The sequence below is a fragment of the Astyanax mexicanus genome, chromosome 1 (assembly GCF_023375975.1).
Source record: "Astyanax mexicanus isolate ESR-SI-001 chromosome 1, AstMex3_surface, whole genome shotgun sequence".
NCBI lineage: Eukaryota > Metazoa > Chordata > Actinopteri > Characiformes > Acestrorhamphidae > Astyanax > Astyanax mexicanus.
Window position 1 is genome coordinate 97,601,835 of NC_064408.1, and position 26,496 is coordinate 97,628,330.

At 35.6% G+C, this 26,496-nt stretch overlaps 2 protein-coding genes across 3 annotated transcripts; both read left to right on the forward strand.

The window, feature by feature from the left end:
- Nucleotides 1-1,971: 1,971 nt before the first annotated feature.
- On the forward strand, nt 1,972-6,492 carry LOC103037719 (probable G-protein coupled receptor 141). The gene is made up of 2 exons (XM_007248914.4): nt 1,972-2,321; nt 4,782-6,492. Exon 2 carries the CDS (start codon nt 4,787-4,789, stop codon nt 5,729-5,731), a length of 945 nt encoding a protein of 314 aa, XP_007248976.2. The 5' UTR covers nt 1,972-2,321; nt 4,782-4,786; the 3' UTR covers nt 5,732-6,492.
- Nucleotides 6,493-7,595: 1,103 nt separating this feature from the next.
- Nucleotides 7,596-25,112, forward strand: hnf4g (hepatocyte nuclear factor 4, gamma). 2 transcript variants are annotated; one of them, XM_007248913.4, is made up of 10 exons: nt 7,596-8,250; nt 17,510-17,678; nt 18,469-18,563; nt 19,334-19,440; nt 20,775-20,930; nt 21,201-21,288; nt 21,412-21,564; nt 21,697-21,933; nt 22,896-23,018; nt 24,038-25,112. In XM_007248913.4, the coding sequence occupies exons 1-10, from the start codon at nt 8,208-8,210 to the stop codon at nt 24,169-24,171; spliced, it is 1,305 nt and encodes a 434-aa protein (XP_007248975.2). In that variant the 5' UTR covers nt 7,596-8,207; the 3' UTR covers nt 24,172-25,112. The 2 variants fall into 2 exon arrangements, with proteins under 2 accessions (XP_007248975.2, XP_007248974.2); XM_007248912.4 differs by lacking the exon at nt 7,596-8,250 and adding an exon at nt 14,603-14,841.
- The last annotated feature ends 1,384 nt before the right edge of the window (nt 25,113-26,496 follow it).

A 26,496-nucleotide genomic window follows, 5' to 3' on the forward strand; every position in this document is an offset into this window, starting at 1 on the left:
AAAAGCTAATAAAAGTACCATTACCCGGATGTAAGCTTTTGCCCAAATAACATGTTTATGATTTGTGTCTGAAATTATCATCTCAAAATTCTTCACTGGAGCTGTGAGGCTAATATGAGGTATGTCTGTTTCACCACTGAAGAATTTCTTAAGTATATTAGCCTTGTAGCCTGCATTTGAGGCAATAAGGAAATCAACTTTTTCTTTTAATCAAATTTTCTCTTTTATTGGTGTTTCAGATACGGTTAACAGATAATATTATTAATGTATACTATTAACAGATACTATTATTGATTAATACTGGAAAGTGTAACATTCTTATTAAGAAACTTTGGAAAGAAACTTTTCCCTAAAAAGGCCAGAATTTATATTTCTAATCCAACACCTAGTTTATCTGATTAGAGCCTCATAGAAGTACTGGTGAATCAGATGAGCTGCTGGTGGAACTGAACACTTCCGTTTAGGGTCAGCTTCCTAGAAAGGACTAAGCCCAGTCATAGACTGTACTTTCCTTTTAAAATGTTGTAAACTGGAAGCTGCACTGTAGTGTCTGGAGTTTATAGACAACTTCTTCTAACCAACATATCAATAACTTTAATTCTGATAAAGACTGTCAGAACAGTTTTATTTTATTAACTTTTTTTTCCCCCTCATTTGTATTCTTTATATTGTCACATACTAATGTTTTACATGCGTGCGGACTGCAGCGTATGTTTAGATACAGGGTTGTTGTTTGTAACATGTTGCTTTTACCCAGTGATAGACTTTTGTTTTTTGTGCTTCATTTGAATTCCATTAATATCACAGACCTTACCACATCCTTCCTCTCAATGTGACTGGTCTTCTGGGGCTTAGTATGTTAATGGGTCACGGTGCATTTTTTATTATTTGCATTTCCCAAATTAATTAAAATGCTAACTAATGTTAACTAAGAACAACTGCCAGCTTCGAATGTTGTCAAAAAGTGAAAAAAGATTAAATAAAATTGGAGATAAATTGGAGATCATGTATTTTTGTCTCATTTGCTTTTCTAGTTGTATTATATTTTTCTAAAAATATTAGAACAGTGTATGATCTACTCAAAAGAGCCCATAGTAATGTGTCACAAACCCTTCAAAATACACAAGTACGTCATAAGAGATATTATTTGCATTTCCCAAAATAATTAAAATGCTAACTAAATGTTAACTAAGAAAAGCTGCCAGCTTTAAATGTTTTTTAGAAGTGAAAAAAGGCAAAAATAAAGATATAAAATTTTTTTTGTGCCTGTGAAGATAAGTATGTTGTGCTTTGGAGATAAAGAGATCATCATGGGGATCATGTTTTTTATTAACTTTTTTTAGTTTTATTATATTTTTATTAAAATATTACAACAATGTAGGATTTACTCAAAAGAGCCCATGGTGATGCATGTGTCACAAACTCTTCAAAATACACAGGTACGTTGTAAGTGATATTATTTGGATTTCCCAAATTAATTAAAATGCTGACTTAATGTTAACTAAGAACAGCTGCCAGCTTTAAATGCTGTCAAAAAGGGAAAAAGACAAATAAAGATATACAATTTGTGTGCTTAAAAAAATTTATATGTTGTGCTTTGGAGATCATGAGATTGGGGATCATGTATTTTATTTGCTTTTTTTTAGTTTTATTATATTTTTATTAAAATATTACAACAATGTAGGATTTACTCACAAGAGCCCATGGTGATGCATGTGTCACAAACCCTTAAAAATACACAAGTACGTCAAAAGAGATATTTGTATTTCCCAAACTAATCAACATGCTGACTTAATGTTAACTAAGAAAAGCTGCCAGCTTTAAATGTTGTTAAAAAGTGAAAAACATAAGAATAAAGATACACAATTTTTTTTTATCGTGAAGATGAGTATGTTGTGCATTGGAGATAAAGAAATTGGGGATCATGTATTTTTGTCTCATTTGCTTTTCTAGTTTTATTATATTTTTTATTTTAAAATATTACAACAATGTGTGATTAACTCAAAAGAGCCCATGGTGATGCATGTGTCACAAACCTTTCAAAATACACAAGTATTTGTGTTGTGTTGTATAAAACAAAAAACAAAGAATAGCAAATAGAGAAAAGCAGTGCGGTGTCCTGTCAAAGGAAGCCGCTTAGCCACTTAGTGTTTAACGCAGACTTCAGTGTGAATGACGAAGCAGCTTAGTGCCACAAGATCCTGCCTCACTCACATACACTCCTGTAGTGCTGTTCATAACCAAAAGAACAGACAACAGAGACAAAGCTCTACTTCCTCTTGTGCTGCTCAGTGCACTCCAGCTTCTGCTTTACTCAGACGGTACGTGTGTGTTTATTTCAGTTGTATAGCACTATAGTATTTGTAGTATTATAGTGAATGTAGTTATTTTTTTTTAACAAGTAGTAGTAATGATAATTGTAATGTACATTGCATAAGAATCAATGCTGTTGTATTGAACACTGTGTTTAAACAGATATAACTTGAATAGTTCCTTCAGTGGTGTGCATGTGTGTGGGTGGGGGTGTGGAGGTGTGGGTGTGATTGTCTAGAAATGTCTGTGCAGAACATACCAAGAATACAATCCATCACAATTCTCTTGATGCTGGCTGTCGCGCTTATTTGAGTACGAGTAAGTGTTTTACAAAATAATGTGTCTGTTAGTGTACCTATCTCCCAAAAAATATTTGTACAATTATTTTTGTTCATAACTTAATTCACAATGATAAAGTGTGGTATATTTTATACTTATTGTACATAAAGTGGCATATTTCAAGCCTTTTCTTTTTGTTTGTTTTACATTTGGTAGAGTTAGAGTGCATGAAAACCAGAAATCCAGCATCTCCAATTATTGGAATATTTTAAAAGATCAAACAGACAAGGATTTTCAATACAGAATAGTTTAGAACTGCATACACATTTTTACAGTTATTATACACGTGGTTGGGATTCCTTTACCATTAGTTACTGCACCACTGTGGTGTGGCACTGCTGAAATATTACTTAATCTCAGGTTGTTAAGATTTTGGCCTTCAGCTCCTATGTACTGCAGACGTCCCAAGTCTCCCAGAAGTTGCAGGAGTCTTCCACATATCAATAACGGCTTCCTGTTGCCCAAAAGTCAGATAAAATCTTCTGCAATCTAAAAGGACACAAACGCGCATGCAGGTGAATTTCAGGTCCCTGAAATAAATTTTTGCAACTTGGGATGTCTGGTACTGCTTGGTTGGGTGTTCATCTTCTTACTCTTGACCAAACCAAAGAGTTGGCTGGCCAGCCAAGCACAGTAATATAAGGGTCATCATACCAGTTGATTGTAGTTTTGTCAGTGTGGGTAGATGCCAAGTCCTGCTGGAAAAGTATTTGCATCTCCATAAAGCTTGTCAGCAGATGGAAGCATGAGGTGCTCTAAAATCTCTGGTAGGCGGCTCTTTTGACTTTGGACTTTTGGATAAAACACGGCGGACCAACACCAGCAGATAACATGGCACATCAAACCACCACACACATCTATGGAGATGTCACACTGGACTGTAGACACATTGGTTTCTGTGTCTCTCCAGTCTTTTTCCAGACTGTAGGACCAAATTATAAAAAATATATTTATATAAAAAAAATAACTTTTCCTTCTTAGCCCCGGTTAAATGCTTCTGATGTTGTGTCTGGATCAGGAGTCTTAATATTAGGAATGCGGCACTAATGTAGCCACTTTAGTAAAGACATGCAAGCATGGTGGCTCTTAAAGCACTGACAAGTTACTGAATTGGCTTTTCCTGACAATCCTCTCAAGGCTGCAGTCATTCCTGTTGCTTGTGTACCTCTTCCTACCACATTTCCCCTTCCCTATGTCTTTCCATTGATATCATTAATTAACCAAATAAATGAATAGAACTCATTGAACATCCAGACTTTCTAAGCATCAAGAAAGAAAATGGCACTTTAGATGTAATGAATACAAAATATGAGTTCATCATTTTGAATTCAACTTTGAACAAAATTGGCAATTTTATGATATTCCATTTTTTAAATATTTTCTAAATTAAGTATCAGTTAAAACAGAGGATCTCAATTAACTGACAATGATTGCTATTGGATTATTTTTCATACAATACACACTGGTACTGGTATGAATTTCATGAAACAGATACATTTATTATTACGGTAAATTGGATGCTGCGTATCTTGAGTCTTTGCCTACTTGCCTCCTACAGTAGTGCTGTATTTAGGCTCAACATCTTTATATTTGTCGCGTTCAAAACTAGTCATTCTAATTAAGTTCTAAGGATAGAAAGAACTACAACTATAGTGTAGATTATAGTGTGGAGCAGTCTATGTGACATTCTAGTGGTGGCTTGTTGTATCTATAAGCCTATATGTCTTAAAAGCTAGGTTAAAAGTAAAGATTTGTTGAACACTTGCAGAGATTCCTAATGGTTTAAAATGTATTTTGGGAGTTGTAGAAATTGAACACTGAGGGAAAAAAAATAATTACATAAAATTGGGAATTCTCTTTTACAGCAATGCACTACAGAATATGGATTTTTTTTTGTGCTACTTTATCCTTTTTTAGTAAAGTATTCTATATCTTTAAAAGTCAAAATGGTTTATTATTGTTATATTGTTTCATATTAATTTATACAATGAAATATCAAATATGTCTTAGGTGTATTATTCAGTAGATTACTAATACATTAAAAGTGATAGTAGTAATGCAGTAATAGTAATGGTCATAGTGACAAAATATATTACACTAACTACAACAATTCTGTTTCCTCTCCACAGAAACTATGGACGTGTCCACTTCCAGCCCTATAAACATGACCACGTTTCTCCCTAGCTCAAACACCACGAACGTGACCACCACCAGCACCACCACAGACGCCATCAGCACCACCAACAAACCCCTTAGCCAATCATCCCACAGAATTGCTCTGATAATAATCTACACTGTGGTGCTTGTGACTGGCACTGTGGGCTTAGTTATAATGATCCGTGTACTGAAAACCAACCTGCGATCTTGGACCACCATTGCCTTTCTCAACTTGCTTTTGGCCCATGTCATATTCCTGCTGACTGTTCCTTTCCGGATCCACTACTATGTGACCAACCACTGGAGCCTGTCCACACTGACCTGTAAAATCGTCAGCGCAATGATCCACCTGCACATGTATGTGGTCTTTGTCATTTACGTGGCCATCCTCGTCACGCGTTTCGTGCAATACTACAAAAAGACGGACCGTATGGAGTTCTACCGGAGGCTTCATGCCCTGGCAGCTAGCGTTGGTATATGGTCAATTTTAATCATTGTCGGTCCCATCATCTTATCAAAATATGGCACAAAAAAACCCGAAGAAAACAAATGCTTTAACTTTGGGCAACAGGCCATTGAAGGGAGCGTGTTTGGTTTTAATATTTTTTTATCAGTCGTCATCATCCTTGTGTCATGCATCCTGGGCGTCATAGTTGGCATCATCCTGTATTCTTTGATCAAGAAGCATGGAGCAGCTTGCCGAAACCAGCAGGAGTTCTGGGCCCAGATGAGGAACATCAACCTCATCATCATCATCTTCATCTGCCTGGTGCCTTATCACTTATTTCGCTTTTATTATCTTACGCATACTCAGGATATGGAGGAGAGCAATGAGGTCTTTCTGTCCATCACCACACTTACCTGCACTGACATGTTGTTGATTTTCACCAAGATGGGAATATTTCAAGTGTGTGGCTTCTGAATACAGGAACTACCTCCTCTGTCGGGCTTATTGCTCAAGTACTGCGAAGAAAAGAACACAACAGTCATGGTTTGCAGGGAAGCTGATGATTAACTGCTTGAACAACAACCTAAGCTTCACTGACTGGCTGTTTGTTCTGCTCATGATCCTATGGATCTTCTTGGGCGAGAAGAAAGTTCAGGGGAATTTTAAAACCCAGGCAGGACAAAACTTTAAATAAAGTCACGGCCTAAAGTACAGCTGATGTGACTTACAAAAAATGGAAAAAATAAGCAGCTGTCTGTAAGCATCTACGGCCATCTAACTATTGTAGTTTTTATTTCTATGCATGTTGAGGTGTGTGTGCGAGTTTTTTGTTTTTTTGTTTGTTTGTGTGGGTTGTTTTTTTTTGTTGCTAAAAATATTAAGAGGGCACATTACATGTGGCTCGATTTAGTGTTTAAAATTAAAGACTTTTTTATTGTATTTTATTTATTTAACCAACCCAGAAAAGAAAGAAAAAAAACTGCTTGAGAATGCTTAATGCTTTATCACGTTCTTATGTTAGTCCTAAATGGATGTTAGTATGTTAACATTTTTTGTACTAACCTAAAATGAAGTCTAACCTGCAGAAACAACCCCCAGTGTTTTTTTGCTTATTTTAGGGGTCTTGGGTTGTTTAGCTGCCAGGTATTTTGTCTTTATGTGGTATTTTCTGCAGCTTGGTGTCCATAAATACTTGGTGTTGATGGAGGAGTTAAATTATATGTTTTTTTTTTATTAAAAACAGCGACAAAAGGTTTTTTTTTTTTTAATGACATGCACCCTTTAAGTAAGACACATGGAAAGGGCCTTCAAAAATAGATGCCGGTTACAAGTTTCTGTTCCATTCTAAAGAAAGGTCTTGGCGCCATCTGCTGTAAAGGCAGGGAAAAAGCATGAGCTAAACTGATCAAATCTGCTCTTGTTAACATAAGCCATGGACATGGAGCACCATAATCAATTCTAATTAGCCTGATATATTGTGTAGGTTTAGACCAAGCCAGTTTTTTGAACAGTGAGAAATATTCTACCTGTGTATCTTATAACCAATTAGCAGTGGTGGACAGTAATGAAGGAATTGTAATTCAATAATGTGCTTAAATAGTAGTAACATGTTAGTGTAACATTACTATTTACATTTTGTGTGACTTTTTCCTTTAACTCCACTACAAAAGCCATATATCTCACTTTTTACTCCCTCCCATACATTATGCAGAATCTGTCATACTTTTTTTGTGTGCATAAAACCATACCATTAAACCAAAGAAATACAAAGCAAGAACACCAATTAGCAGTAAATAGAGTGGAATATGTGGAATATACAGTGGCGTGAAAAAGTATTTGCCCTCTACAGATTTTTTTTGTTTTTGCTTTTTATGTCATACTAATATTTTTCTGATTATCAAATAAATTTTAATATTAGACAAAGACAAACTGAGTTAATATAAAAAGCACATTTTTACTTATTCAAAGTCTAATTAAGATGCTGTGGCATGTTCATGCTCGATAACCCTCTAATTAAGCTGAATTAGTGGGCCAAATGTGAAGAGATGTGAAAGACTCATTGGGTTTAGGGGCAAATACTTTTTTCACACAGGGCTAGATCGGTTTGGATATTTTTTTCTTTAATAAATAAAATTATAATTTAAAAAGTTATTTATATATTTACTCAGGTTATCTTTCTGTTAGACTTTAATTGGAAAATATTAGTATGACAAAGAAGCAAAAAAAAAAAAAAATCTGTTGGGGGCAAATACTTTTCATGCCACTGTATACAGTATGAAAAAAAAGCATTTTTTTTTATTTGAACTTGTAGCTAAGTTTTAAAGATATTCTAATATAAAACTTTACATATTTGGTTCCACCAAAAGGGCATTAGAGCCATAATAACATGGTATTTTTTAAGTAAATTTGAAGGCAAATATGTTTCTTTATATGAAAGTCAGAAAAAAGATTTTACTAGAGTATAATATTTTGACCTGGATATCTATATTTTAACTGTACGGTCTATGTATAACTGTACAAGAATACAGTCTATGTATTTTGTTCCACACTGCTAATCATAAACATTTCACATTTAAACCAGTACAGTCATAACTAGAAAAAAAAAGATATACTAACTCAGAAATAAGAATAGGTGGGTTTATTTGTGATTTACTTCTGTGACTTTCCTCTGTGAGCATGTATGTAGCCTATTCCGTGAAGGCACAACAACGATTCATTTCTTTTGCCTTTTTATTGGGCCTAGTTACTGTTTAACATCCCCACCCAACTTTCAGTTTGTTTAGTAAATCGATCTAATGAGGCTACCCTGACACCATCATGTGTGGCACTGAATTTCACTCCACTAAGTTCACTCTAGCTGCTCAGTCTGCTCTGTTCAGCACAGGAGCAGTTACACAGTGAAAGAGTCTGGAAAAGCGAGGGGTTTCCATGTCAGAAGTGAGATAATTGTATGTTGGATCAGTATAAAATCCTGGTTTCTGGACAAGAAGAAGGTAAGACCTGTTTTTCGGCAGCAGCTGAAGCTGTAGAGACACTGTGTGAATCAGGTTGTTATGATTAGTCTGTTAACCTGCTCCTGGGCTCTATTATCTGTTCAGAGTTAGTTATGCTGTTCCATTCAGACTGGCTTGTCTGAGTACCCTTTGTACATTGAACTTCATGACGTGAGCGCCGCTGCTTTCATGTGTTTTACCCGCACACTTTATAACTTCACTCGCCGCCTTCAGCCTTCAGGCTACTTCACATTAACACACACTCTGGAAACAGAGCAGGGGGTTCAGTTTTCAGATGCTTTTAAAGAACTAAAGAAGGGATTTTTCTCTGCTGGTCAATTTACCCTTATAGAGGTTAAGGTTGAAGGTCGAGATTGACCCCTGTTGATCATAGGGAATTAAAACAGGTCAGCAGGACGATCAATATCAGGGTTATTTATTTATATGAATAAATATTTCCACATACTGGTAATGTATTGGGGACAGGGTCAATGCAGCGAATGAGATTCAATGTATTATGTTTAATTTGTTTCCTTGTGGGATTACTATTTTTTCTCACCTATGCATGTTTGTGTGTGTGTGTGTAAGTGTAATTTTAGCACAGGGACTTCACAGTATATGACAGCCTGTCTTGTGTGTGAATAAGAAGTTCTCTGAACTGAATTCAGGTCAAGAAGCTTTGTGAGGGAGGTGGGGGGTTTAAAATGTGGTACATTAGCAGCATATTGTGACTGATTAGTATTAAGAGGGTCTTTATTTTTTAAAGGTTCAAATAAACCATGGTTTAAATAGAGAAATGTGTTTATAACATGATGATCATGCCAACAGTTTTCAAAGCATCATCATATTTGATTGATTGGTCTGGTTAGTAGTGCTGTATCTTGCATTATAGTCCTTTTTTTTTCTTTTTTTTTACACTTTTTATGCTTGAGGATCACTTTCATTTTCTAAGACAGCTGGTAAACATTTCAATTATTAATATAATTTTTATTTCCTATTCTTATTTTTTAAATATTCTATATTCTTATTTTTTATTTATATTATTAAAATCACACTTAGGAAAGCCTTGTGCCATCTGTGTATTTTCATACTCAATAAATAATAAGCATAAAAAGTGCTATTATTATTAATATTATTATTATTATTATTGTTACTATTGTTATTAAAAATGCATAGAATATTCTATAAGTGAAATAAGTAAAAAGGAACAAATGAAAAGTAAAAAGGCTGAATAATGTATACCAACAATGACTAATTTAATTTAATTAATTATGTGCTTTCTTGGTTTTGTCTTATATATTATAAATGTTATAAATTTTCAGCATTCAACCATTTTTTATTGTAGTTTTGTAATACAAACACACATTTTGGCTATTTCATTCATGTGAATAAATAATGTTTCATTTTTGTTGGATTTCCTCTGAATATCGTTGCATTTTAACTCTTGTGCGGTGTTCATATTTTTGTTACTCGTTTACTTTGTTACTTGTATTTAATTCAGCAAAATTAAGCAATTTTACATTAAAATACTTTACACATGCTTGCTTCACCTAAATTGCAAGCAATATAAACAGCTTACATGGTTAATATTTGCCCTTTACCTTTCTTATGTTACATTTCTTTCAAAAAGTGCTACTCTTTTTTTATTAGTTTTTTTTAAAAAAAGAAAATGAATTAAACTCAAGATATGAGTAGAACATTTGTTTAGTTTCAAATTTACAAATGAAGCAATGTTTATTAGCCCTTGGCCAAACATACTGTATGTAATATAAATGTGTGTGTGTGTGTGTGTGGGGGGGGGGGGGTGTACAGTGTGTGCTTATCGAAAATGTGTTTTGATATATGTTTTTCACAAAAAATGAGCCAATGCCAATGAGTTTGAGTTTGTATTTTTTTTAGTATCATTTGATGAAAAATTAAAACGGGTCCCACAGACCCGAACACCACACAAGGGTTAAATTTGATTGTGTAAATAAAAAAAACTTTAGCCTTTTTTTGGTCAAATACACCACCTGAACCCCCCCTCTGATTTCTCCTCTTGGCAGTATTTGTGGTAAGGGTAATAAACTGAGAACGGAGGGTGGGACCTGTTTGGTGTGGTGTGAAGATCTAGAATACTTCCTCTTTTAAAGCGAAGTGTTCAGCCCACTGTTGGCGTTCAGTTAAAATGTAACTTCCTCCTGTTCAGAATTCAGAGCTTGTTTGATTTGACGTTACTCAGAACTGAAATATGTTGACCAGTTTTTGCTGGACATGGTTTTAGCTCTGTTTGGTGACCTGGATTTACACATGTACACAGGCCTGTACTGTTGCTCTTCTAACACAAGTCACTGTTAGTCCTCATTATCACCTTTGTTAAACAGCTGTGATCATTTGTTATTTTCCATGCTTTACATCTGGGTCATTATCAGGATACTGTACATTTAGAAAAAAAAATGACTCAAGGTTTTTTATTCTTTTAACAAATCATCATATTTATAAGACTTTAGACTACACTGAAATCATATTTTTCTCGCTGTATGACAGGGTGGCCAATGTTAGCTAAAATTGGCATGTGATAAAATGTCATGTGGCTGATCTAGAGTAACAAACTGTTTAAATTGTTTTGGTGACATTTCGATCTTCTTAAATTATTTAATTTATCATGATATTTTACCATAAAAGGGTGTAAAGCTTAAGCTTAACCTCAGCTAAATATGGAGACATTAGGAGAATTTAATAAATTAATTTATTAAATTAATATTAATTATAGCTAAACATTCTGCATGTGTCTTCAGTCCCTTGAATATAAGGCAGTGTGAAGATTGAAATGCTACTGGTGTCAAAGGTTACTTTCTTAAAGGGGCAGAGTAATCCCAGGATGACATTTAAAAGGTTTTACAAAAGTTTTTTTTAACCACAAATAATTATTAAACTTAACAAAGTATCACTGCAGGAATGGCGAAAACTGGATAAATTGTACAAACATATTTAAAGTAAATATTAACATAGCTGCATATTTGTAATGTGTTCATTCGTATTAAATCTTAAAATCTATTGTTAATGAATGTTTTGTTATATTGTTGTTTGAAACGCAACACAAAAGCCATGTTATATTGATACTGATCCATCTATAATTTGCGTTACCACTTTCCTCTCACAATCAGAGAAGCTGGTGTGAATAGTCATGGTATAAGAAGTCACAAGATTTAAACACACAAGTTTAATAGTAGTGAAACTGTCAGTATTAACCGTTAAGCTGTTGCACCCGTCAGCCATCGAAACGATACCAGAGGTGTTTAGAGATCTGAATACACGGCATCTTTAAGGATAAAACAATAAAACAGTCATAAACTGTTCTATGACTCACAGTATGTTCAACAGATAGCATTTGATAGCATTTGAGTGACTCGCCAGTCATATTATAAAAGTATAATATTTGACTAAATAGAAATAGAACATTAATTGTAGTATGTGCAATGATTACAGTGCTTTGTATTTTGTGGTATTTTAAATAGAAATGTGTGCATTTGTGTTCAAATGCTAACAAAATCAAAAACAAAAAAGGAAGTTGAAACCTACATTTGTATATAAAATATCATTCATTTTTTGCCTAGTAGAGAATTGTATTCGTGGTAGAAAAAAAGGAAAAGGTAAAATCACTATATCTGTAGCAGAATAATATTAAAGTTTACCAAAGATCAGATTTAGTTATTGGAAGCATAGATTCTATTTTTTTAGAGAAAGAAGCGTTATAAAAGATCTTGTACAGAAATGTGTCTTATCCAAAGTATTGTGTCAGATGTTTAGAGTAGTGATTAAACTTTAGTCTAATCTAGCTAGCTAATTCAGCTTGCTAACTAGAGGTGGGCGGATCGATCCAAATATCGATAATATCGATACCAACGCTGGTATTGGTATTGAGCAATACTCGTGTAAAAATATCGATATTCAAGCTTTTTTCTCTGCCGCACGCACTGACTGCTGCGCACGAGATTCACCACAGTCTACTCTCTGGTCTCTTGTTGTTGCACATGCGTCACATGGCTCAGCAAAGCCAGCCAAACCGCCATGCAGGTAGGCTAAGCCTAGCCCCGCCCACTCAGCGCTCTCCTCGAGTCGAAACGCCTCTACCTCAGGAGATTAGTGTTGAGTGATATTTTTTTACACTCTGTTTATTTAAGAAAAACTTGCATTTGAATTGCACTGAAAGGAAGACAATTCCTTATTTTTTATTGTTTTTCTAAATGACAATTCTATTTAAAAATAGAAACAAAGAAACAAAGAACTAGAAAAGATGTCTAGTGAGGGGAGAATTTTTATTTTATTTTTTTATATTTTTTATTTTATATTTAAACTTTGTTTTGTTACTGTTCCATTGTTTCTAAACAAAAATGTTGATTGTGATACTAAAGTATTTTGTTATCACTTACAATGTTTGGTGAAATTATATCCTAGGTTTTTGGATCATTTGGATCTATAAAGCTTAAATATTAAAAAGTATCGGTATCAGTATCGATATCGGCAATACTGGCCCTGCGTTTACTTGGTATCGGATCGATACCAAAATTCCCGGTATCGCCCACCTCTATTGCTAACTAGGTTAATTTGAAGCCTAACTACAATAAAATAATAACACGGATAATAGAAATCTACCAAAAGTACATAATGTATCTATACATAATATCAAAGTGGCTGGCAAACACAAGTGACCCTTCAGTACAACAGAGCAAGCTAGCAAACATTGTAAGTATTAGCTAGTTACCCAATCATTAGCTAAATATAGCTATACCTTTAAACTAATTATCAGTCAGATAAAACCAAATTAGAAACATACAGTTTACAATGTAATTTGTGATTGAAATTAAACACATTATTGAATTGGGTTGGTAATTGTGCAACACCAGTATTGGTACACTACAATATGCTGCAATTTTAACCTTTATGACCACCAACAATATCTATTTCATAGATGCTGAATCTAAATTGTGATCCTCCATAACTTTGTAATATCAGTTATAGTAGATGGACAAAAGTATTGGGACTGCTCATTCATAGTTTTTTTCCAAAATCAAGGGCAATAAAAAGAGTTGCAGGAACTTATTTGATTGCATTTAGTGGAAAAAGCATTAGTGACAACTACTGGATGATCACCAGCTCACTTTACCTTATCCCCAACTGGATGATATGTTGATTCAGAAATAATTGTGCTGAACTGTATAAATGGCATTTAAATCATTTATGCCAGTGACATTGTGATAGTTTAATGATATTATAATGCAATTACCATTTTAAAGAGGAAAGCCTTTTTAATTATTGATAGTATAGGAGCATACTGCTAGTCAAAAAATTGGAGCATTGTATTTTTATATTATTTTATTTCTAATTTTTTACCCATTTTCTCCCCAATTTACACGGCCAATTACCTAATCCATTCATTAGGGCTCTTCCTTTCACAACTAATGCCCCAACACCAGGACGATGAAGTCTAGCACATGCCTCCTCCGACACATGTGAATTCATCCATCACTTCTTTTCGAACTGCTGCTGATGCAGCATTGCTGAGTAGCATCACAGCTCACTTGGAGGAAAGCACAGCAACTCAGTTCTGATACATCAGCTCACTGACATCTTGTGCTGATCAACATCACCCTTTGGAATGATGTGGGGAAAAAGCGCCATCTACCCACCCAGAGAGAGCAAAAGGGTGTTCTCTCAGGGCTCTGGTAGCTGATGGCAAGGAGCATATATTTAAATGCTGGATCTGAATCTTCACCTGTCCTAGTCTGCTCTGTGTGTATAAAGACACACTGGTCACTGCTCGACTGGCTACAACATTGGTGACGTTCATTCTTATGTAAACAAATACAAATGGAAACACAATGGAAAATATCAAGGTCAGCAAAAATTATTGAGGTCATGTACAGATATTGTACGATAAGTCAGTAACACAATTATCATGACAGGGTTAATTCCAATTCTCTGTTCTACAGTGCTCAGTGCTCCTATATACATTTAGCCCTTGCCTGTCATTAGACTTGGTGCCGTGGTGCTCCAGCCAGTCTTAATATATTGGCAAGCCTTCTGTACAGACACTAGACAAGCTATGTGTTACTGGCACATCTGTGTCAGTAATGGGTGACACAGTAAAGAGTGGCTTAATTTATACATTTATAGCGTCATTTTCTGCAGGTTAATCGCATTGTAGGAGCTGTAGCTTTCAACATATCCAATGTAACCTTTCACTTGTCACTGGGAAGTAGTGTTATCTCTTGATTCTGATAAGTTTTGGATAAGAAGAGCAGATAAGTTGGACATGCAAGGTTTTGAGCAAGGAGGTGAGAAGTCTTTAACAAGGCTCCTCCCTTGTCTTGGTTTAGGACAAATCAGCATTCTTGACAGATGGTCCACCTTAGGATAGCCCCAGCAGTTCTGCACATAGACATTGTTGCACTTCAGCTTCAGCAGAAATTTGTCAGGCAGTGATGAAGTTCTCAGTGACTCCTCTATCAAAATCCCTGCTGGACATGGATGTAGCTAATTATTGTGAGGGCCTGGACCCTAACTACAGCACGCTGGGCTTTGAGAATGCTGACATGCTTTACAGTGGGGGTGAGTGACCTGACAGTATTTCTGTCTGTACTTCTGTTGTGAGATTAGGCATTCTTATGAGACGTTATTAGAGGCTGTATAGTGCTGGATTACAGTTAGTTTGGTGGCAAAAGAAAAATTTAATGATTGCTGAATGCTAACCCTGAATATGCTAATAGCCTTATTTTAGGCTTGTTCATCTGTGCTGACATAGGATTATCTTCTACTAAAGTCATAAATATTAACCAAGAAAACACAATAATTTAAAACAAAAAAAACTATAAAATTCTCTCAACAGAAGGCTTCAATGGGTTTGTGAAGCAATACACATAAATACGAAAGCTGTATCCAAAAGAGCTGAGGTACTATAAGCTAGTGGGAACAGGGTATACAGTAAATTCAAATCAAGTTATTTTTTTAATGCACAAATTCATAAAAAAAGAAAACACAAATATTATGCATTTAGGTTGGAATACATAGAGGTGCATTGAATTCTTTTTTGTGTTTTATCAGTGACAAAAAGCATAACTTGTAGCCTGATTTAGCCCCAAGAAGTGATTCATCTCAGCCACTTGTTCTTCATTAACCAGGTGTTGGCTTGAAATTCAGCGATGACAAAGATTGTCCAGTTTATCTTTACAGTTCTGCATAGGACATCCATTTGCTGAGATAGAGATAGGTCATAAAATAACCTGAATGGAAAGTTATTCCAAGCCTAGTGCAGTCTCTATTACACCTACACAAGCCGTGTTGAGTGTCCACAGAATATGTGTTGTTTGTGTTGAACAGTGTTTGGTTAGCTGTACCTGTAGATCATTTTATTTTATTTTTTTTACATTTCTACTAAAGTGCTTGGGCCCCTTTAGCTACTCGAGCTTTTCGCAGTTAGCTTTAATTGAGTATCCACAAATTCAGCTAAATTTCGAGGGGAAATAATTTAGTTTCATTTCAAAAGACTGCAGCTATAACAACTTGTTTTTTCCCCTTCCTGAAATTGAGAGCATAAAACATGTGCTGCGATCTAATTATTAGCTCTCCCAAGCTGACGGGGCAAAATTGCTTCTCGGCGATAACCTGTGCACTTCATTTTTGCATTATGTTTTATTCTTAAATGAGGAAGGATCAGGTTGGGAATATGCTGAATCAAAAGAGATTGCTTTCAGCTCCCATTAAAATTCATCCGGAGATGTCAATCTCCATCGAATGTCTGTCTGGGAGATAAAACACGAAGGCTAAATCCTAATTAAGTCTGTCCTGCATTAGAGGGAGATTTCAATCAGCCTCTGTGCATAAAAGACTCCAGTCCCCTGCTGCAATTCTTTTGTTGAAATGTTATGATTTTGGATGCACAAAGGAATGATTGATTCCTATCCTCTCTGTGCTTGAACAGAGGGGTGCCGGTCTCTATTTCGCGAGCTGTTCTTCTTGGGCGAGCCCCCTTTGTTCACTTATGCAGAACTTCTTTATTGAAATCCTCTGCCTCCTCATTAACAGCGCTGATTGAGAGACGACAGAGCGGGCCGGGCCGTGGTGTGATAGACGCATTTGCGTTTTTTGCTTTGTGGGGGCTGCTAACCTTTGCGCTTTTCATGCTAGCTCTGCTAACTGCACCTCATTTAGCGTACTTTGCATAGCTGCTGGAAGCAGAGTGGACTCGTGGTTTTAACTTTTGTGCTTTGACTTTCGTCTTTGTATAAATATAGTAGGCCGGTAATGGTCCTCTATGTGGCCTCACAAGTGAAGCCATGAGCTCTTTTTGTTCGTGCAAAACACAAAAACAGCGTTTCAACTCATTTAAGGATTATACGACCACCAGTAGACTGGGGATGGGCACTTCCAATTTATCTGCGACTGATGAGTAAAAAAGGCATTTGATCTGTATTTGAATATAAACATGGTAAAAAACAATTTGTCAGCACAATTTTTAAACAGTTGTTTCTGTAAGTAAGTAAACTGGTGTGATGTGTGTTCATGATATCTTTTTCTGCATTTGTGTTTCAGTATTTTATAAACTCGCATCAAAATTTGCTTATTTACTTTACAGAGCAATTAAAAAAGACATTGTCATATAACTATATTTGTAATTCACAATACATTCTTAGGAAAAAAGGAAAATAAAACCATGTTATGAAATCTAGTAGGTACATACAGTGTCTTAGCTACCTGGTATCCTAGGTTTCCAGCTGTAAGCATTTATTTGCTCAGATAAAAAACAAATATTAAAAACACTAATACAAAATCATTTTCTTTTGGAAGTAATTGTGTTTTTTCATGCAAAATCACAATTATTAAAAGATCAATGGATGAGAACCATTTGTCTAGGTGCCTAAAACCTTTGCGCAGTGTAGTATTTGCACTTTGCAGTTATGCAGTTACTTGTTTAATGCAACTTGTTTTTTCCGTCACGTGCAGCATGTCTAGACTCAAGGCCTAACTTGAGTAGAATTAATTACACATTTAGACCTTAAATACCAACGTTGGGTACATTTCCATTGTCAGTATACACTGGTAGTGTTTTTGATCATTTTGTGTCCATTTTGATGATAAAAATATTCTTTTTTTTAATGCCAGTCACTGCTTGATACTTACTCAGTTATAGACATCAAAAGCTAAGAGGTTCAAATATTAATAGCATTGTGTATGATTTAGTCTACATTGCGAGTGTTGATGTTTGCTGTCTGATCTTTAGAAAGCATGCCAACGGAGCCCAGCATCAGCCAGGGGGATAATGGGGTGAACTCCAACTGCGCTATCTGCGGGGACAAGGCCACAGGCAAGCACTATGGAGCCTCCAGCTGTGACGGCTGCAAGGGCTTTTTCCGCAGGAGCATTAGGAAGAGCCACGTCTACTCATGCAGGTAGCTGGCAGAGCCCATATGAAGCTGTTCACACATAGTGAATGTTCATGTTCATGTCCGTGGTCATGGTACAAGGTCTCTTTAATTGGAAATGACCAAAACCAAAAATATTATATTTTTTCTGATTTTTAAATGAAAGGTAAATGCCACTAAATTAATGTGTAGTTTATGTTAAGCTAACAAAGTCTGTTTATGCAGTCCTGAAAAAAAAAAAAATTCTCATCTTAGCAATGATTTTATTACTGCACCGCCAGACCTCTAATTCTTCTCTTCACTACTGAAACTTCTGCATGTGTAGAAAATAATCTGTAATTGTAAATATTATACTTTTAATAGTTACAGAGTTATCTGTGTATCTGTTTGTAGTTAACAAACAGTGTGTAAGTGTGTAAAGCTGCAGTAGAGAGTTTAGTCACAATCTGTTCAAGCACTGCTTTACTACAGAGAGGGAGGCTTTGTAAATTGACATTTTTTAAAAATCTATTTTCAAAGCTCAATTTATTTTCATTGCTATTTACCAGCTGTAAGCTGTTAACCAATGAATTGTTTGCTAAACTTCACCCTTTTTTTGTAAACAATATACAATTTTCCTCGTTTTTCTGTACAATATACAAAGTTTTCTTTCCACATAAACTTCAAAAGTAAACAATTTGAGAAAATAATAGAAAAATGTATGATATGTGTCTTTTAAGTTCTTACTTAAATTCAAGGTTAAATTGCATTCCTGAGACCAATTCATTTTTGAATTAAAAAATGTCTAATATTTGTGTTTTCTAAATCATTCAAACAGGTTCAATCGTCAGTGTGTGGTTGACAAAGACAAGAGGAACCAGTGCCGCTTTTGCCGGCTTCACAAATGCTTCCGAGCGGGAATGAAGAAGGAAGGTGCATAAGATTTCTTGTCTGTTCAACTGTCAAGTACAAAAAAAGGCAAAAAGGAGAGAAAGCAAAAAAGAAAGAAAGAAAGAAGTAACAAATAAAGATTAAGGAACGCATTGTGACTTTTAATAGCAAGAAGGAAGAGGGATAAAATAAGAGTAAAATGCTTAACACTGAAAGGGGTTATGCCATAAAAGCTTGCACTGATTACACAAGGAATGTGCAGTTTATTGGATGTATAACCTTGGCTTTGGCTTTTATGATGGGCGATCATGTGCTCTCTACCTCACTTTCCGTGCGTACATGTTGTTCACGGCAGTGATCGGTTAAAGTTTTACCTTCCCCTGGTTCTTTCTCGGGCAGGTTTCCCTCTGATTCAAAAGTAAAAGTAAAGATGCCAGTGAGGTTATAAAGGTACACTATTATTTACTGTTAAACACTCTTCACCCTTTTCCAGTTATAAAATAGATTTCTGTTCCTTTCATACTGTGATCCTTATTAGTAGATTTGAAACACCCGCAATGAACTCTATGTTACTCTACTCTACGTGAAACTTTATTAATTAGGTTCACCAGATAAGATGTTCAAGTGTAATTGTCATTTTATTATCAGTTGAGAACAGACTACTGAAGTGCTCCACTTTATGGGCCTTTTTTCTCGGAGGTGAGCAAGCTTGACGGGAAGTTGAAGACGCACACAATCATCTTAGCTAATCAGTAATCACCACGGGGTGTTATTAGCCCGCTAATCAGCCACATTGTTTGTGTGTTTTTCAGCTGTGCAAAATGAACGGGATCGTATCAGCTCCAGAAGAAGCCTACAGGACTCACATGACCTTCCACCCATCACTGTACTGGCACAGGCAGAGTCACTGTCACAACAGGTTAGCACACTGATATGCCATGGAATAGCAGTATGTAAATTGATCATAAAGTGAAATTTATGACATGGGAACCGCCACACCCGTATAAGTTGTGAGGTATTATCTAGAAACTGAATTTAAGCACTGGTCAGCGTGCTCATGCCAAGGCAAAGAGAACTATCACTGAGTTTGAGCGAGGCCTGAAAGAGGGTTCCAGATGGATGGGATGATCATCAAGGCCCCAAACTCAGTTTTCATACTACCCTGATTTGCCATAATATTTTCAAATCTTGCAACCCCATGAGGAAAGAACCACTGATTTAAATGTACACATGTAAAGAAAAACAGAAATACATTGAGTTTCATGAGCACAGACTGTCTGAGTCTTCCGGATGGGAAATTGTGCTGGTTAAAAGGCACTTTTGCTGCATTCTGGTTGCTTTCTACTTCTAAAATCATGTCAACAATAAAACAGCAATAATTTTGGCTCGAAAATGGTCTGTTTTTCTATGTATTTCGTACGCAGTCAAGACATTTACTCCTGATAAAGCCCACAAAAGATACTTTCACACAGCGGTTAAAGTGACCCAAATTCAATTTTAAACAAAATCTATTTTTTTGTAGGCTGTCTTTTTATTTTGAACTATATCAGACATTCATCTGAACAGTTTGCACTCCTAAAGAGCAATGCTTTATGTGACCCATCTTCACTTCTCCCTAATGCATTTTTAATGAATGTAGAGCTATTGAGAATTGTTGTAAAAGTCTCTTTCTGATCTGACTCTTCAGACTAAGTTGGATTGCTGCATTTTAGGTACATATTGGATTTCAGTACCACGTAGTAAATACATTTATGTTACATGACAAAAAATAATAAGAGGGATTGGGTCTCTTTTACATGTATGAATGCTGTATGAATGTAGCCCATGCATGAAACACATGCATGTAGACAAATCTTACATCTTTAGGTAAAATTACAGTATCTTCAATGAAAATACGCTTGTGATGGTATTATTTGAATTGGCAAACACTCACTTTGATATTCTGCATAGACTCGCTTTGTCCTTGATTAAAGTCACAACAGAGGGCGATCCTTGAGTCTCATTAGAATAACTCTGAAGAAGGTCTCTGTCTTCAGATATGCTCAGTTAATGATGATGATGAGAGATGGCATGTGTAATTTGCATGAGTATTAGTCTCCACTTGAGCATCAGTTAATGTCATTAACACTTCCAATCATCTGCATGACTAGTTATGAGGGTTTACTCTAGGAGAGGCAACAGCTTGGGTAATAATAATAAACGATTCTGGAGGATGTGGTGACTTCGTCTTGCTCAACCTCAGTCTGTGTGCAGATCAATGTTGCCAGCCCGGCGGGTCCCGCTGACATCTCAGAGAAGAAATCAGCCACCATTGGGGACGTGTGCGAGTCTATGAAGCAACAGCTGCTTGTTCTGGTAGAGTGGGCTAAATACATCCCGGCCTTCGGCGAATTGCCTCTTGACGACCAGGTAATGGCCATTCGATAGCCAAACTGCCTGCGCTAATTGGCCAGGCACTTGGCTTAAATTGCAGGACCTTTCGCTTGAGCTCAATATTTGCTATTCACATGACTGACTCAATTTAGCCCTCCATTCAGCCTGCTCTTTGGTGCCTTGTTTTGCGCAGAATTTCAGATCTTCCCTGCCTTGTGCATTGTTATTGTATTGATTGAGTATACTTATTGTAGGCTGAATGAGCTAAATGTTCAAGAGTTTCTTCTCGTTGTTCCGGTTCTGCAGGTCAGTTTATTGCGGGCACACGCAGGGGAACATCTTCTGCTCGGAGTGGCTAAGAGGTCAATGCCATACAAAGACATTTTGCTTCTCGGTAACTATTGATCATGAACATGTCATTTACATCAACTCTTTAGTGCACAAGCATACAAACACACACTCACTCATAGAAAAGGTATGATCACAAATAAGCCCAAATGCCTATTTTCCTTCGCAGGTAATGGCTGTGTTATTCACCGAAATTGCCCCGAAGCAGAGATCAGCCGAGTGGCTAACCGCGTCCTCGATGAATTGGTCGCACCCTTCCAAGACATCCAGATCGATGACAATGAATACGCAGCACTGAAAGCTATTGTTTTCTTTGACCCCGGTAAGTGCTCATATAAATAAAAAATAGGCCCATTTCCTCACATGCTTCCAATTCTCCAAACACCAGCCCAAGAAGTGGTCAATGGAGGCATTAAGTCATTTAAATGACTCTGGTTCTGTGCATGACCTTCAGATGCCAAAAGCCTCAGAGACCCGTCCAAGATAAAGAATATGAGGTACCAGGTCCAGATGAGTCTGGAGGACTACATAAATGACCGACAGTACGACTCTCGTGGGCGCTTCGGTGAGCTTCTCCTGCTGCTGCCCACCCTGCAGAGCATCACCTGGCAGATGATTGAACAGCTGCAGTTCATCAAACTCTTTGGCCTGGCCAAGATCGACAACCTGCTGCAGGAGATGCTGCTGGGAGGTGAGGCTTGGATAACACTAGAATTTTACTTTTTCTCTCCACATCTGTAATCTTAAAGGCTTCATATCATGGGAAAGAATATGTCCTTTTTTTTTTTTTATCTAAGCTTGATGTTGCATGCATTTGAATATAGTTATAGTTTTCAAAATATTGGAAATTACACCTGCAAAAGTGATATTGATCACCTGTTTGGCCTACAGCAGTTTAAAACACACATTTATGTTTAGATTATATGATTAGAATATTTTTATAGGCCAGTCTGCTTTTTGAATAGGTCACAATAAAGCCAATCAAAAGTTAGATCTCCTATTTCTTAAATACATTATATATTTAATGACACAGCAACCAAAGCATATTAAACAATTTTTAATTTAAAGATAGTCAAAGATTATGGATTGCAATCACTTAAGCCAATACTAATGTTATAATGTTATACTAATGTTATATGGGTGTTAGAGGACATAATACATAATTCTGAATTACTTTTTAAGTAAATCTTTCCGGCCTATATTTTTAAACAGCAGTTGAATACAACCAATAAAACTATACATTATGTTTTGAATGTTTTTTATTAAAATAGGCTCACTATTATTACAGTGCAACTCTTATTGCATTATATTGTTATCAATTATAGCGATAGATTGATTTTACACACCTACTTTGAATTATGCATTAACTAATATGAAAATTATGCAGGTATGAGAGGAATTGAAGCTTAGAAAAGCTCTCAGTGTGAGATCACTCCTGTGGTGAGATACTGGATAGACCTTATAGAGCTTTTCTAAAGCATAAAATTATATTCCTGTGCTCACACATTAGAGCTGACATAATCAAGGCCAGGCAAAGCATATATTAAGGATAGTGGAACAAGTTGTGTCCATCTTTGGGTATACAGTGTTCCCACAGGATGGAATATGTCATTCTTAATCAATACCAGAATCTATATGTTGATTGCTTCACAGGTCTCACCACAGAACAGCCACATTTGCATCACCATGGTCATCCGCAGTTGGCCCAGGATCCAATCACAGGGCAGACAGTTGTCATCAGCTCTCTTTCAGGCCCTGTGCATGCACAACAAATAGGTGAGATAATCATTTATGACATCTACTTTAGCTTAATTTTTGAACAGTGTTAATCAATATTATAGCCTGTGCATTTCCACCTGATGAAGTGATAGCTGCTGTATACAGTAGAGATGAAATATGAAGAATACATCATGGATGTGTATCATAATACCTTAAAGGAATACCCCACTATTTTTTAACCTAATCTATTTCTGTCCATGACTGGGACTTAATTTACACTCTCAAGGCTTGTCCTTATGTCTGAGCCACAACGGAAAAATTGGGTAAAAAAACAAGGACAAAAGTATTTTTATGCTAGCATTTCTGTGGTATTCTGCTAGCATTTATGTGGTATGTTAGCACTAACACTGAGGCATATGAACATTAAAGAGCTTTGCCATTGCTTTTTGTTTAACTGATGGCTAGGCTATTACAGCTAGTCGCAAAACCTGCAGTCCAAAGCCTAGGCTGCATCTGAGATTGGTGGGGCCGTTGGTAGGACTGTCCTATCAAGATTGCTTTTCAGTAGCCTTTTAGTCACACAAATAGAACAATGAATCTAACAAAGCGATAGTCAGTGAATACTAAAAGGGTGGGGTTTTGCAACAAAGTTGGAAACTGGAAATCACAATGTGATTGGTTTATTCCATTATCTTTTTCTAATTATGCCAGTAGTTTATATGACATGCCTTTACTCTAGCAATAATTTAACCCTTTTGTTTTCAAAGGAAACATAACAATACAATGACAATACTGCTGCAATACTTGCAAAACTAAAATAAATTTTTAAAAATTAACTGAAAATCAGAAATGTAGTTTCTTAGTGTGCAGAAATGATTAGGAATTCTCTAAAGGCATAGAAATCTTCTGTATCACACTGTCAGTTACTATAGACTATATCTGAGATGTGTTTCCCTGTACTGAGGAGAGAACATTAAAAAAGAGAAGATATGATATAGACAGATGGTGATTTGGTTTGAGAAATGCTGTAGTTTTCCTTTAAAACTAAATTGTACTTTTTTAATTCTATTTTTTAGCTTCTCCAGACACTCCAATCCCATCTCCTCCCCAGGTTCAGAATCAGGAGATCTACAAGTCCTCCTCTAGTCCTACAGTCTTGATGACGGCACAGCCCATTTCTAGCAGACATTCACCTGAATCTCCGCTCTGAGGCTAAAAATCTGCACCACCAGCTGCTTACAGCTGCAGTCTGCTGTGTTTGTAAATGTGTAAATGGCATGAAATCTATCCAATCTGTACCTCAGATTTATTAGCGCATTAATAGGAACTTCCCAGACCTTAGAGTTTAGATCTTGTGTCATGTCTGAAAATATGACGTAAAACCTTTTTTTTAAATCAAAGCTGGGTCAAGTATGAAATTCAGGTTGGTATTAGCAAAAATTCATAAAGAAACATCTCAGACATCATGTAAGGACTTTCTGTAAGTTTAGTCTGGTTCCCTTTAACACCACTGTGAACAGAAACTACTGTGATTGACTTTGTTAACATCTTATTGATTGAATTCTGCACACATTGACTGAGGTTGCCTTAGCAAAACTCACATTTGTCTGAATGCTAAGAGCCTACTTAGTATCATGACACCTTGATTTTTTTGCAAATGTGTATGAAACAGAAACAACAAGCAAAACTTACATTATTTTTTTAGTTTTTACAGATGAGTGAATTTTCAGTGGTTGTATTGCAGGTTCCAGAGACAGTATTTGGGCCAATATCTCTGCAAATGCAAATATATATATATATATATATATATATATATATATATATATATATATATATATATATATATATATATATATATATATATATATTCCTATTTGACCCAGCTCTGATCATCACAGAAACGGGTATTTTATATTGATTTTTATTTAAGTCCCTCCTACAGTTGTTTAAATGGTATCAGAATGTTTATCACAAGTGTTGATATTTTAAAGCAACAGAAATATACTGTTGTCTGTTAACATGAGTGGTGAAATGTAAATATCAATACTGAGAGTCAATACACACATTTAATTTATTGTAAACTGATTCTGTAACCTGTTCTGGAGTTGGTGTATTACTAATTACGTTAGAATAAACACATCGTTTAAATAACTGTGTATTTTAATTTGTTTAAACTCATGTAAGATATGACATAGCATTCTCAATGTATGTTTCCAAAATAGCAACTTTTCGGGGGATTTTTTGGTCCATTCATCATGAAATTTAGACACAATTGAAAAAGTTGCAGATTCCGAATATGACAAAACGTGAATGATTTGCATGACAGTTTTACTATGGTTGTGTCTAAAACACAAGAAATTAGAAATTCTAACATGATGTCTTGCTGCACACACTCATTTAGAAGGCAGTTTAGCACTTTCACACAACAAAAACATAGGAGGGAGCCCGCACAATGAATGTGGGTGAATGGAGCTAAATTAAAAATAGTTACTCTCCATTTGGACAGGGTATTCCTTAAATTTTGGAAAGTAAAATGCTAAAATTAGCTAAAAAGAATATATACATACATATAACACATATACTACATTTCTCAATAGGTTTTAGGACAATAATGTACAGATAATAGCATTACTGATACAAATGAATGAATAAAATGACTAAAAACGTTGCAAATTATGTTTGAGGTACTGAAACATTTGATATTGTTCAGTGTTAAGAAAAGTATAATCTTCAGTATAAAATTATTAAACATTAAACTCACTTTCACTCAATGTCTGATGTCTGAACCTCTAAAAACTCTCCCATACCAATTATTACACCAAATGGTTATAAATACACTGCCTGATGCCTAAGACAGTTTTACCATAGTTCTAAAAAGAGTTTGGGTCTGAAACATTGTAAATATAATTAAAATAGTGGGCAAATGCATACAGAGCTTTTTAACAAGTAAATAATGCCCCCAAACACGGTTTGTTCAGGCCTGTTTACACATATCCATATATTTGTTTAAAAACAGTAAAGTCTGCAGTACTAGGCACAAGTTAACTTACCTTGATTATTACAACAGCTTATCTTTACTGTTAGAACAGTCAGACTGTGATGTTTTAGTCTGTTTTTTAGTTAATAAAAGAGGTTTACTGGAGGTTTATAACTAACAAAATGTTTTTCAGTATGGAAATGAATAAACGTAAACTGAATTTTGCTGGACTTACTCGACACCGCCTACTGGTGGTCAAACAAACCCGGAGGAAATTTTCAAGTGGGTATTATACTACTCCACTTTTAAAATTTATTTTAAAAACTTATTTAATCAACTTTAAATAATTAGACAGCCTTACTGACCGCCTGCATAACGTGGTCCTGACTTTCGACTGTTAAATGAAGATTACACTAATGCTCCTGTTTTTTTATAATTTAACTCATGTGAGTTAGTACTTAAAAAGGGACCAAAACAGAAACATTATTTCTTTGCGGTAGCTAACACTACACTAAGCAACCGTTTAGTAATGTAATGTCAGACATCAGATATCAACTA